We start from the raw sequence: 12363 nt of genomic DNA on the forward strand, positions 1-12363 counted from the left end.
TCTTTTAAAATGAAATAGTAATTAAAATGAATTTGTTTTAATGTATAGGTAGGTACTTTTATTCTAGTCAGTTTCATGAAAAATTTAGAAAATGTAAAATGTCCTTTCGTCTACAAACAAAACATAACGTCTAGAAACCATACTACTTTGAAAGATAGAAAGAAACTCAACATCTAGACTGAAAGACTTTAAACTATTAATTTTCTACCTAATGGTTTTACCAAAAAAAAATACTTACTCTTTAAACCATTCAAGATATCAACCTGTAAATAAACAACTCATCTAATTGTAACTAGAAATTTTATATATTGTTAATCATTATTTTTCACTTCACTAAAATTTAAGATTGAATCTGAAAATAAACTTAATTAAAATCAAATACCTATGATAAAAAAAGCAAAAAGTTAAAATATTACAATTTCTGTAAAGACTTGTCTAACTTTAAATGTTTATAATAGAATTATCCAAAAAAAAAGTTAAATAGACGTTTTTCTAACCAGTAAAAACAGTATTTTATGCCTTTCTTAATAAATAAAATAGTCAGATATCTTTGTAGAAACCTTTGTTTGCAAAAATGTAGGAGGCAAAATATATTTTCTTCAAATAGAATCTACATCTTTAAAATTCAAAATTATAGAACAGAATATACCTGACTTTAAAACAATTTAAATACATAATAAATATTAATAAAATACAGCAAATACATTGTTTTTAATAATATAGACGATAGAAAAATCATCCTTATTAACCAATACACAATCAAAATTTATGACTAGTCGACTGGCATAAACGTTGTATACTTAATCAAAATAGTTTTTCTTCAGATGAATATTTAGTACCAACTTCCAAGAAATCAAAACCAACTTAAATAAATATGAATCATCACAAATATTTAGATGTATATCTATAAAATTAAAAGATAAAATCTAAATTATAAATTTTCAGAAAATCTAACTGTATAAAATTAACAATGACATCACTGTATAAATTAGATAATTATCATTTTTTTAAAATTGAACAACATAAAATAAAAATTAATTGGTGAAAAACATGACACACACACCCTAAGTAAATATTTACAATTTAGCACCACCACTTAGCGAGCAAGGAGGAAGTGGTTAAGAAATAAATAAAACTGGCCTAAAACCAGATTTATCATATATATGTATACCTTGTAAATATTCTCTCTCTTCTCTTCTTGCATATATGGAAGAATGTGTGTGTGTATGTGTGTGTGTGAGTGTGTGTCTGTGTGTGTGTGTGAGTGCGTGTGCGTGTGTATGACTTGACTTCTCTCTACCTGGGCGAAGAAGGATGGAAAAAGGGAAAGTAAATGTGTATGAGATGGCAAATATAACTCTCACTGTGGGTGTGCAAACTTTTTCGCATATTATAATATTCACAAATATTTTAATTCTCAAAACAAGATGTAATTGAAAATATTTGCACCGACGTATTAAAAAATAAAAAATTATTTATTTTGTGCTGTATTGATAAAATGCGGTTCTAATGCACTGTTAATGTGTTACTTATGCGGAAATAGTTGCACATTAAAACTTAGAGCCATTCCTTTCAAAATTACCTTACTGAAAAATAACATCAACCTTTTATCTGTAATTCTATTGTGCCACAAATGATTTGGACACCTTTGAAACTTTGAAAGGGTTCTCCATACCCTTTCATATCTTTCCCCTTTTTTTTCTTATTCGTCGTGTCGACGACTTGCTTCGTTAGGTTGTGTGTGTGTGTGCGTGTGTGTGGCTCTAACAGCTGAATACAGTACGAGGAACAGATGTCCCGCATTTTTCCCTCAAATCTTGTATAAAAAATTTTTACGGATTTTTCTGACAAACAAATTTCAAAAATTATAATTTTCTAAAATAAATTATAAAATTTTGATTTAAAAATAAAATGTGGTACCTTTGATAAGTAAGAGGGGAAGGATTGATTGAAAGGGTAAGGAAGGTAGAGGCTCCCCAAGGATAAAACTTTCTTCTCTCCCTTATTCCTCTCTTCCTCATTTTAGATTTAAATGTCGTCTTTGCTTAAAGGCGCATATGCCGCTGAATTTTCTGTGCACTAAATGTAAATAAATAAACTGAAAAGAAAATTTATATTTATTATTGTTTTAGTTTTATGGCTTCAACATTCATTCTTTGAGTCATGTTTACTCCAATTGAAGCGATTTGTAGAATAATTTTGTGACCAAGTAGTTCAGCAATAACAAACAGAATTGTTAATGGAATTATAATTCCTTTATAAATCATATAATTTAGATTTATTTTAATTTGAATTGTATACATTTTATTAATACCTAATCATTATAATATCATAGATTATAAAGTATCTCTATTGTGAGTGTGTTTCCTTGTGTATGAGTTGATTAGTTTGTTTTGTGGTAAATAAAATGAGAATTGAGTGTGCTAGACTTGACAATTTTTAAAGAAATTTTTCTTGGGTTGACCTACGTACGTACCTATTAATGGACATTTTCTAATATATTGAAGAGTAAACTCGTACTTTTATATTTTATTTGTAATATATATATTTTGGTTTTGAAATTTAAGCACTTCAACTTGATGTTTTATTAGAATTATTATTGTTTAGAATTTAATTTGGTAAAATGTCGACAGCTGCCAAAGTTGGTGAGATTTTTACGGCGGCTGGACAAGCCTTCGAGAAATTGGGGAAGCTTACTACTGAATTACAGGTTTTATATATATTAATAAAACATAATATATTATGATTAAATTTAAGTAAAAGTCAAAACACTGTTTCTTTAAATAACATTACTTATTTCCAAACACTTTTAAGGATTTTCTATTCCATTGCTCTGCAGCTTTGTCGCCAATGTAGACTAAAACTTTTTTCATACATTTTCGCACTTTTCCGGCTCCGTTGACTTATAGTTGACGAAGTTTAATCTTTTTTTTAATAAATTTTTTTATGAAGAATTTTTATTTCTAGAAATCTTTTTCACGATCGGATTATATTTGCTTTTCAAGTATAGAATTTTCGTGGATTTTTTATTCCTGCAGAGACTCCTACACACATTGTAGATATTATACATAGCAAAAATGCAGTGATTTTTGTTCAGGCAGCGCAGCAGAATACAGGCGGAGCTTCGGCCAAGTGGACAGATGAAGAGATAGAAATGATGCATCAGGCAAGTTTTAAAATATGTAGTTTTAGAGCCTTTGAAAATTGAAGAGGGTGGGAGCATGGCAACCCACATATAATCAAAAACAAAAAGTAGGAGACCGTGGAAAAAGCTTTTCTTATCTCCAGGGGAATGATACAAAATTACTTATATTCGTTTGTGTATAATCCCGTTTTAATAAAATTAAGTTATTTTATTAATTACAACTCTTTTATTTTACAGGCAGTAAAAACATTCTCAGACAATTTAAGCACAATCTCAGAAACTATAAAACAGGTAAAAATAAATAAATTCGAGGTCTCATGCTAAAGGATTTATTTATATCTTGATTCTTTTTTAAGTTTTATTAAGGCTAACAATTTAAAACTGTACGTAAGAGAAAAAATTAAATAAAACTTTTTACTGTTACATAGTTTTCAAATTTTTTATTTTTATTTCAGCGAACAGTATTACAGATTGGTTCAGCCTTACAAAAGAAGGCATTCAATGAGGCTGGTATCTCAGTTCAGAGCTTAAACACGCCTCAGGTATGCAAAGGTTTTTAAAAAGAAATAATATCTAGTTTGTAAATATCAGGGTTGAATTTATCTTCCCTCCCTCCCCCTTATTTTCTTGTGAAAGTTATTGCAAATATAAAAACATTTACTGGAAGAATGGGGTTTAGATTAAATTATCTTTCTTTTTTCTTTGCTTCCCTCTTTTTTCCCATTGCAGCTTAACTCAAGAGCAAATCGCATATTTTGACTTGTTCTTTATCAGGCCAATTGCATAGAGAGCCCCCTTAATTCAAACTTTTAAGGGTAAGCGTGTCCTTGAAAGTGAGGGGAGCTCGGCAACCTCCAACAACGAGGTCACCCTGAACGCTTTGAATGCGGCCAGTGAAGCTGAGCTTGAGTCTTTACAGGATTTCGGGAACTCTGTGGTTCGATGATCCGCTGCTGACCTGGATTACTCTCCTGTGTCCGACGATGGTCCTGCTGCCGGATTTCATGCTACCTGGGAACCTGATTAATGTTAATAGTAATTTTATTTAAAAGGGGAGAACATTTATCGCTAAGTTTGTCATAATTACCTTGTTATCAATTAAAAATATTACCAACTATATTATATGGATTACTTGAACTGAACATAAATAATAACTGCATTTTTGTACCTATTTAAAATAATGTCAGAAATTTACCACTTTCGGATAATGTATGTTCAAAGTATTCATATCCTGTTCACTTTTTACCAATAACTATATGCATAACATACTATTAAGTGTATGTTATAAAAATCACAGGTTTATTTTGGCACACCTAGTGTTATATTTCCTCCTTCTTTTATTATTTATAATCAAAACGTGTTTGTAGATTCTCTATTCCTAATGTCTTTTATCTTAGTTTTAAGCATACCAAAAAAAGTTTAGTATTTTTTTATGTTCAGTGTGGCTCGCTATGAAATTATATTGAATGTCTTGTAAAAAATACAGTGTCACAAAGTTATTAAATCCTCCAGAAAAGTATGTATTTTATCAAAACAAAAAATTAGAATTTTGTACTGTCAAATTTTTACAGAAATAAATAAAAGTCTTGTCAAAAGTTTAAACTCTTTAGGGTAAAGCGGGGCGAACTCGGTCTTTTTTTCGGTTTTTTGAACCTGCAAATCGTAAAAATTATTTTTTTTAAATGGGACCAAGACCAGTAGAAAGATCTCGGAAAAGTCGATCAGGTCCTAAAGGGACGTAAACCTAGGACATTGGGAAGTTTGTCAAAATTGATCTCTAAAACGGCACCGACTTCGCCCCGCCTTGAGGCGAAGTCGGTAGGGCATTTTCAAGCTTCAAAAAATCGATGACGTATTGATTTTATTACAGCATGCCCAAAAGGTAAAAGTTGCTAAATGTAATAAAGAGTATGCACAAAAAAATTTATTAAGATAGGTCAATTTTTTCTACCAAAAAAAATAATTTTTCCGAAGTACGCGAAATTTGACTTTTTTTTTCGAAAATTTTTTTGATAAAAAACATAAAAATACTACTAGAAAAAATAACTTTTTAGGACTTTAAAGGCCTGATCCTTAAAATTCAGGCAATTTTGAATAGATTTGGCCAAAAAAAATTAGTTCTATTAGCAAAATTTCCTTAAAAAATCAAGTTGAAAAAAAGAGAAAAGTTTGGCAAAATCTGTGGTCGATTTTCCAGCTTCATAAAACCTATGACATAGTGATTTAATTACAGCATGCCCTAAAGGTTAAAGTTGCTAAATGTAATAAAGAGCATTCCCAAAAAAATTATGAAGATCAGACAATTTTTTCTACAAAAAAAAAAAAAATTTTTCTAAGTACGAGAAATTTGACTTTTTTTCTCGAAAATTTCACTTTTTTATATAAAATTGAAAAAGTTAGTATAAAAAGTGAAAAAACCGAATTCGCCCCGCTTCACTTTTAGTCGATTTAAGAAAAAACTATTCAAGCTTTTTTAAAGTTTGAAACGGAAATGGATAGCCTATTAGATTCTTAATAAGTCCCCTGAAGACGTCTAAGCTCTAGCTCTTACCAGTTTTTGTCCAACTTACCGTTTTTCCGACCGAAGCAAAAAAATCGAAAAAAATTTTTTTGTCGTCCGACTTTAAGACCCAATAAGTACCCTAAAAATTCATCTCACAAAAATTTCATTTTATACTTTTTTGTAGGCAATTTAATAAGGAACAAATTTGATTTTATGTTTTTTTCTGTCAGTCGATTAGAACATGGAGAAAAATGTCATTTAATGAAGGTGGTCAAAAAAATACCGACTTCACCTCAAAACCGAGATCGCCCCGCTTTACCCTAACTTTTTATACTTTAGATAAATATTAAACTCATGCATAATACAATACTTATGAATTGTCAATGTAAATTCAATTAAAGTTTTTCTTAACATCTGCAAATTATTTACCCTGTAATCTAATAGATAGTTTCTACATTGTTTTGTATATTTTCAGAATTTACAAAATGGGTATGACTCCAGATCAGATAATGAAAATACAAGGCATAGAGAAAATGATATATAAGAGACGAATTTATTTAGTTTAGGAGGGGAGTTTAATTGTAAGCCTGGCCACAATTACCGCGTCCATAAAAAAATGTTTCAGCACTATATGATTTAGAGGATGCCACTTAGAATATAGATAGAGCCCCTTGATGCTTGGGAAGTATCCGCTATTTTCAATATATTGTTTATTGTTTGTATACTCTTAGGAACCCCAGTAGGGTTATAGTAAGAGGTCTGAATAACTAGGCCAAAGTCTGAATATAACTATCTTTTCTTGAATGTAGATAAAATCACGACCTTTTATATTATAACACTTTGAAATTGTATATTCTAATACTTTAGATAATATGAATAAAAATAGTAAAAAGTTATAATTGTTGTTGCTTAACGGATTGCAAGTTTAAATAAGGGGCACTTTTTTAAAAAATATCTTCCTACAGAAATAGTTTGATTGAAATTTTTAAAAAAGAGAAGGATGTTCAGTCTCTTATTTATTTCATTATGATTGAAGGAGACCTGGAGATAACCCAGCAGAATATGGGAATATTTAGTGAGATGTTGACGGATCTCACTCCTGGCAAAGAACATCCAGAGGTAAGAATATCAGTCACTTGACTAAACCTGAAGGTTATGGGTTCGAATCTTGACAAATGCGTATTGGCTGAAAACGTTAAAAAGATGATTTTATGTTGCTACAATGCCAGGATTTGACAATAAAATACAGTTAGGACTTTCAGACAAAAGTTTCACAACAAGAAGATATGATAACTGCTAATAGGTAGAGGATTCTTGCTAAAACAATGTTTGCTTTTATGGTTGCATGTAATCCCCAAACATGTACCTAGACATTATTCATATATTAAATTTTTTAAATATTTCTACCTAATATTTTAATTTCCTATTTTATTTTAGGATAAATGTCTTTTTGATCAACTCCACGCTACTTGCAGAGCTATGCAGACAAGATTAGTTGAACTTGTTGATCAGGTGAGTGTTTTTTTAATAGCAGAGCTTGTAAATGGATTTCATTGATGTTTTACATTTAACACTTCATTGCAGAAGGATATTTTAAAAGGTAATAAAACTATACTGCAAAATAAATAATATAAGAGGGAAGATATCAAACATAGATACTAATATGCAAACTAAAGAATTCATTAGAAGGTTTTAAACATAACTGCCTTTGCATTTGTTAAACAAGAAAATTAATTTATATTTTGTGCAGCTTGAAGATGATAAACTGATAGCTGATGTGCTGGAAGTTAATGATAATATGAACAATCTATTCCTAAGATATGACAGGTTAATCTTTTTATTCTTAATTCTCCCCTCCACAAATTAAACATTTGGAGAAATTCTTGTGCTTTTATCAAGAAGTATTGGTTTTAGTCTTTAACATACTTCAAACTATTTGATTCGGATAAGCTAGACTTACACCTTTTAAGTAAATGATAAACGTTTACTTGTAGCTAGAAGCCATTTTGATTAGAAAGATGATCACAAAAAGCAGTATTAATGTCTATTGTCGTTTTAACCATTATTTTATAGAAAAAGAACATCCGTCGTAACAAATTAAAAGCTATTGAATATCAAAATTGTTTGCAGGTATGAAAAGAATAAAAGCCAAAGCCTGGGTGCAGTTAGAAGAACACCTGCTTCTGGTGGTATGGTAAGATTTTATAAAACTTCGATTTGTAGAAATGTAATTAAAGTATCTTCTATTTTTTGTTCAATTTTACTTTAGAGCTTTTGGAAGGTTTTCTTCCTTTTATTTTCCTATTTTATTTTGTAAAATAAAATTTCCACTTTTTATCCAGGACTTGGGGAAAATGGGTGCAGTTGGTGGAGGTGCCACAGCCCTAGGAGCAGTTGCCGCACCCATGGGTGCTATGGCCGCTCCCCGGCCACTTTCTGAAGCGCCCCTTATTGATTTCTCAGCCACGTCAGATCCTGATTCGGCCAGTATGTCCACACTCGTCAGAATTAAGGTTAACTTTATACAATTATTTTAATTGGAGTATTAATTAAAAATGTAAAAAGGCCAATTATGTCTTACATAGCGTAGTCAAGATGTTCCAATAACATTTTATGTTTATAAAATTTGACTGAAGAAATAAAAACAAATGTTAGTGAAAGTGTTCTGATAATATATGGGAATTAATCAGTGTATTGTCATTGAATTACTAAACAAGTCAAATCCGTTTTGCATATTTCATTAAGCTGGTTTCATTTTCAATTGATTTTCATCTTACTCAAATTACATTCGGACCACAAATGAACTTTTTGAAAAATCGTATTTTTTGAGTATTTTTAGTTTAGGTTATATTAAGTAAAGGTTAGAAGATTCCCACATTAGTACCCCGTAGGGAGAGGAACTAGATATATTATTTTTTAATAAATATGTTAGATTAAAAAGCGCCAAAATCGTAAAATTATCTAAAAAAATGTTTATTACACAGGATGAGGATATAGATAAGTTATCTGAGTGGATAGGTGATGAGAAAGGAGCCACTGGAGACGGTACTACTGCGGAGTTTGATAAGTTCCTGGAGGAAAGAGCTTCTGCTGCTGATAGTCAAAGAAAATAAGTCTTCATTGCATTGTCACTATGAATACAGGGATAGGACAATGGATGCTGGATAATTCTTACTCACCTACTTTTCTTATCTTTGTTAATTTTGGGGAGTATCTATTTATATCCTATTTATCTGTTATTTATTGAAAAATTTAAATTATTTATTTTGCACCCAATTTGCACCTAATGTTTTATTTGTAGTAAAATCAATAAAAGTTAGTAAATACTTCATTACTGACTTTGGTTTTTTATTATTTAGCTTAAAACTTTATATATACTATACTCCACATGTAACTCTCTCATGTGTTATTTAAAATACATTAAAGACTTAGAAAGAATTCTTTTCTATTTTAGAATTTTTATTGCTTATATTTTTTTTATGTGATATTCTTTCTATTTTACGTTTTTTTTATTTTTATAACAGTTTTAATGTAATATGTTATGTCAGATATCTTATGAAATGATTCACTAGACATTCTTCATGCTAAAGGGATAGTTGCACGAAGTGAATTTAAACTTGAACTTAGAGAACTGCTTTTTTTCTGTTCAATAGTTTCAATTACATGTAATAGGACATATATTTATAAGAATTTCAATTTTCTACGAGGTAGTTTTAAAAATACCAAGACTTGAAAATCATACTTTTTGGATACATGCAACAGAAATTGCTGTCCTGTTTTCACAAAAACAGTATGATGCCTATTTTAGTGGTGTATAAGTGATTGCTATTTATTGTAATACAAAATTATATACATATGTTAGATGGTATTTTTATAACTTAAGCTTGCAATTAAACTTTTTAAATGCACTTCATGCAACTATCCCATTAGATATAAATTTGCACATATTTCACTTTTTTCCATTTAATTTAAAATATTTCAGAAAAAAATGAATATAGAAAAATGTCGACCAAAGGTGGTGAATCAGATTGCTTCGGACTATGCTGAACTTTCAAGGTATAAAATAGAAGACTTCAATAAACAGAAATTATGGATCAATTTTATTACAAGGCGGTTTCCCTCAAATTGTCTAGTCGAGCACAGAACCCCCCACCCTACACTTTATTTTGAAATAAATTGAAAATAAGTAGTGTGGGGTTTAATTTTACTTTTGTTTGTTTTTTACTTTAGATCAGGCTGGGTTAGGTTATATTGGAGTTGGTGCAACGCAGGTGTAGGCACCGCTAACCCCCCTCCCCCTCCCCGCCCTCTCCAATTTTTTTTTAAATAAGGGGGTATTCAGTTCTTAATGGGCCCTTTGTGAGAATAGTTATTTCTTTCATCGTATTATAAACGGCTTACCGCGGATATAGAATGTACAATTATATACCTCGGGGCTAAAAAAACTGGTTTTAATCTTATGATTGTACATTTTTATATTCGTAGAAAGCTGAATATAATACGATGCTAGACATAGTTTTTTCGTATGGATAAGAACCGGTTTCTATCCACCGGATTTGAATGAATATGAGAAAACATCTTTTTCGTTTTTTTTATGAAACAGGTCCTACTTAGGTACATTTTAGGGAAAATCAGCTTTTAATTCTTTTTTCTTTCTGGAGTTTCACCTGTTATTGGGCCAACACATTGCCTACAATGTTTGTAAGCGATTTTTTTAACAAAGAGGGGGGAGGTTATAATAAGTGATCAAACTTTTTTATTATGTAGGTAAATATAAAGTAGAATAAGATCAGTGATTGCAAAAAAAGTCTTAATATTAAATTTATTTTTTAGGAGTAATCTAGCTACTAGTCATGCTGATATTGTAGAACATATTATAAACTTAGAGGAACAGATAGCTTCGTTCTCGGAAATGCTTCAAATTACAGAAAAAGACAGGTAAAAGATCTAAGACTAATAGTAGGTACCTATGCCTTTTTGGAAAAATGAAAATATGAAATTTTTCGTATCTTGGCCATTTTCGATCGGATTTCATTTTCAATTAAGAATCAGGAAATAATTTCCAAACGTTCTGTACCTAGGGTTTGCTTATACATGATGTTTTGTTTACTGTTTAGTGCTAAAATATGCAACGAGGCATTGCCTGGAATCCATGCGCAGTACGCTCAGCTACAGCCAACATTCAATCAGATTGATCGACTGCAAGAGCTGGTGGAAACTGCTCAAAGAGACACTGATGCCATTGGTAAGTTCATTTCTGGTTTAAAATAAAAAAAGACTGGACTTGATGAAATATTCTTTATCTAAAGGGGCTGGGTAGTAGTAATAAAAAATGTAAAACTTATCCCTTGGGCCAATAAAAGGCTTCTTCCTTTGGAGTGGATTTTATGATTCAGTTAGACTGGAAGCATTACCCATATCATAATTAATTCGGTTATAGGACCTTTGTCAACCTTTAAATTATTAATAATATTGCTGCTCTACTTTCCTAAATTAACAATCAATGATTACAAAGTACCTAATTTTCTCTGTTTAGAAGCAGATTTACTTGCTGCCGAAGAAGCTGCAAACAAATCAAGCATCAAAAATGTTATCAAATCTCAACTTGGCAAACTTTCTGTTACAAGAACACCCAATGTAAGTTTTTTTATATGTGTAATGGGCGCGGGTAGTTACGTTCTAATCGGGCCGTAAATGGGTGATTATCGCCCCCCCCAAAAAAAAATACATATTAAATACACATTCCACACCCTTTAAAACAACTAGAAAAATTCTGACTCACGCTATGGTATTGAAATAATGTGTTTTTTTCACAAAAATAATTTAGTGGAGTAAATAAACTTTTCAGCGAGCTTCGCGCGACAATTACCACCCAATAAAAAAATACTCCTTGTTAGTGGGTAATCAGAACTATTCTAACAATACTGCCATGTTAGATTCTTGAAATGTAAAAGTACATCGAATGCATTGTTAATTATTTACACAATTTTGAGGATTTGAAGACAAAGTTCATGCAATCAAATTTTACTTTTAATTCAATATCACTAAACTATATTAAAATGATTAGGTACAACTTTTTTATTTTAGGTTGCAAGTGGAAGCACAGAAGATACAAAACCAAAATATCAACCACCAAAAATATTCAAAACTGAACAATTTTTCCAGTAATTTGAGCTTGTTTACTTCAATAGTTGAACTTGTTAATTCTTTTTTAATATGCATTTAACAAGGACATTCATGTCAATAAGTAGCGCATCTAAAATTACGATATAGAAATGGTATACAGTAATAATAAATAAGGAATTATTATATAAGTAATGATCACATTACGACCAGGTAAAGGAGGGTAAATAATAAAATAGATGGTTGGTTATTTTAAATAAAATAACGGGGTGACGGACGGACCACTTAAAGAGAAGTTGTGCTACTAAAATCTGTATCTATTAGCATTTTAATTTATGGGTTCATTGATCACTAAACCAAATAATAATTTTTGTGATATATTTTATAATTTCTAGTCATTTTTAAAAATATTTGCTGCAATAATTTTGATGAATATTAGAATATGTTAGAATTTATTTAGCCATAATTTTCTATAAATACAAATTGTGTTCAATAAATTTTTTATCTCCTCAATATTTATTTATTGATCCTCTTTCATAATTTGGTTACTGTAGACGTATCCAAAAATGAATCGTTTAGCACATTTGTTTAT

At 30.2% G+C, this 12363-nt stretch overlaps 3 protein-coding genes across 3 annotated transcripts; all 3 read left to right on the top strand.

Moving 5' to 3' along the window:
- The first annotated feature begins 2589 nt into the window (after positions 1-2589).
- LOC145321744 (BPTF-associated chromatin complex component 1-like) lies at positions 2590-6125 on the top strand. The gene is made up of 6 exons (XM_080163316.1): positions 2590-2710; positions 3098-3170; positions 3387-3436; positions 3601-3687; positions 3960-4756; positions 5988-6125. The coding sequence occupies exons 1-5, from the start codon at positions 2624-2626 to the stop codon at positions 4089-4091; spliced, it is 429 nt and encodes a 142-aa protein (XP_080019442.1). The 5' UTR covers positions 2590-2623; the 3' UTR covers positions 4092-4756; positions 5988-6125.
- Positions 6123-9313, top strand: LOC145321742 (target of Myb1 membrane trafficking protein-like). The gene is made up of 7 exons (XM_080163314.1): positions 6123-6170; positions 6685-6767; positions 7086-7160; positions 7399-7475; positions 7779-7842; positions 7991-8161; positions 8633-9313. Exons 1-7 carry the CDS (start codon positions 6134-6136, stop codon positions 8759-8761), a joined length of 636 nt encoding a protein of 211 aa, XP_080019440.1. The 5' UTR covers positions 6123-6133; the 3' UTR covers positions 8762-9313.
- Positions 9314-9589: 276 nt separating this feature from the next.
- On the top strand, positions 9590-12284 carry LOC145321743 (uncharacterized). The gene is made up of 5 exons (XM_080163315.1): positions 9590-9704; positions 10482-10586; positions 10766-10893; positions 11185-11285; positions 11736-12284. The coding sequence occupies exons 1-5, from the start codon at positions 9637-9639 to the stop codon at positions 11814-11816; spliced, it is 483 nt and encodes a 160-aa protein (XP_080019441.1). The 5' UTR covers positions 9590-9636; the 3' UTR covers positions 11817-12284.
- The last annotated feature ends 79 nt before the right edge of the window (positions 12285-12363 follow it).

This window comes from Acartia tonsa, chromosome 6 (genome assembly GCF_053477335.1).
Source record: "Acartia tonsa isolate MP-2025a chromosome 6, ASM5347733v1, whole genome shotgun sequence".
Classification (NCBI taxonomy): Eukaryota; Metazoa; Arthropoda; class Copepoda; order Calanoida; family Acartiidae; genus Acartia; species Acartia tonsa.

Coding starts and splice junctions, on each gene's coding strand:
- LOC145321744 (XM_080163316.1), top strand. CDS start 2,624: ATGTCGACAGCTGCCAAAGTTGGTGAGATTTTTACGGCGGCTGGACAA. Junction 3,437..3,600: donor TCTCAGAAACTATAAAACAG/GTAAAAATAAAT, acceptor TTTTTATTTCAG/CGAACAGTATTACAGATTGG. Junction 3,688..3,959: donor AGAGCTTAAACACGCCTCAG/GTATGCAAAGGT, acceptor CAAACTTTTAAG/GGTAAGCGTGTCCTTGAAAG.
- LOC145321742 (XM_080163314.1), top strand. CDS start 6,134: ATGGGTATGACTCCAGATCAGATAATGAAAATACAAG. Junction 7,161..7,398: donor TAGTTGAACTTGTTGATCAG/GTGAGTGTTTTT, acceptor TATTTTGTGCAG/CTTGAAGATGATAAACTGAT. Junction 7,843..7,990: donor CACCTGCTTCTGGTGGTATG/GTAAGATTTTAT, acceptor CTTTTTATCCAG/GACTTGGGGAAAATGGGTGC.
- LOC145321743 (XM_080163315.1), top strand. CDS start 9,637: ATGAATATAGAAAAATGTCGACCAAAGGTGGTGAATCAGATTGCTTCG. Junction 9,705..10,481: donor GACTATGCTGAACTTTCAAG/GTATAAAATAGA, acceptor TTTATTTTTTAG/GAGTAATCTAGCTACTAGTC. Junction 10,587..10,765: donor CAAATTACAGAAAAAGACAG/GTAAAAGATCTA, acceptor TTTACTGTTTAG/TGCTAAAATATGCAACGAGG.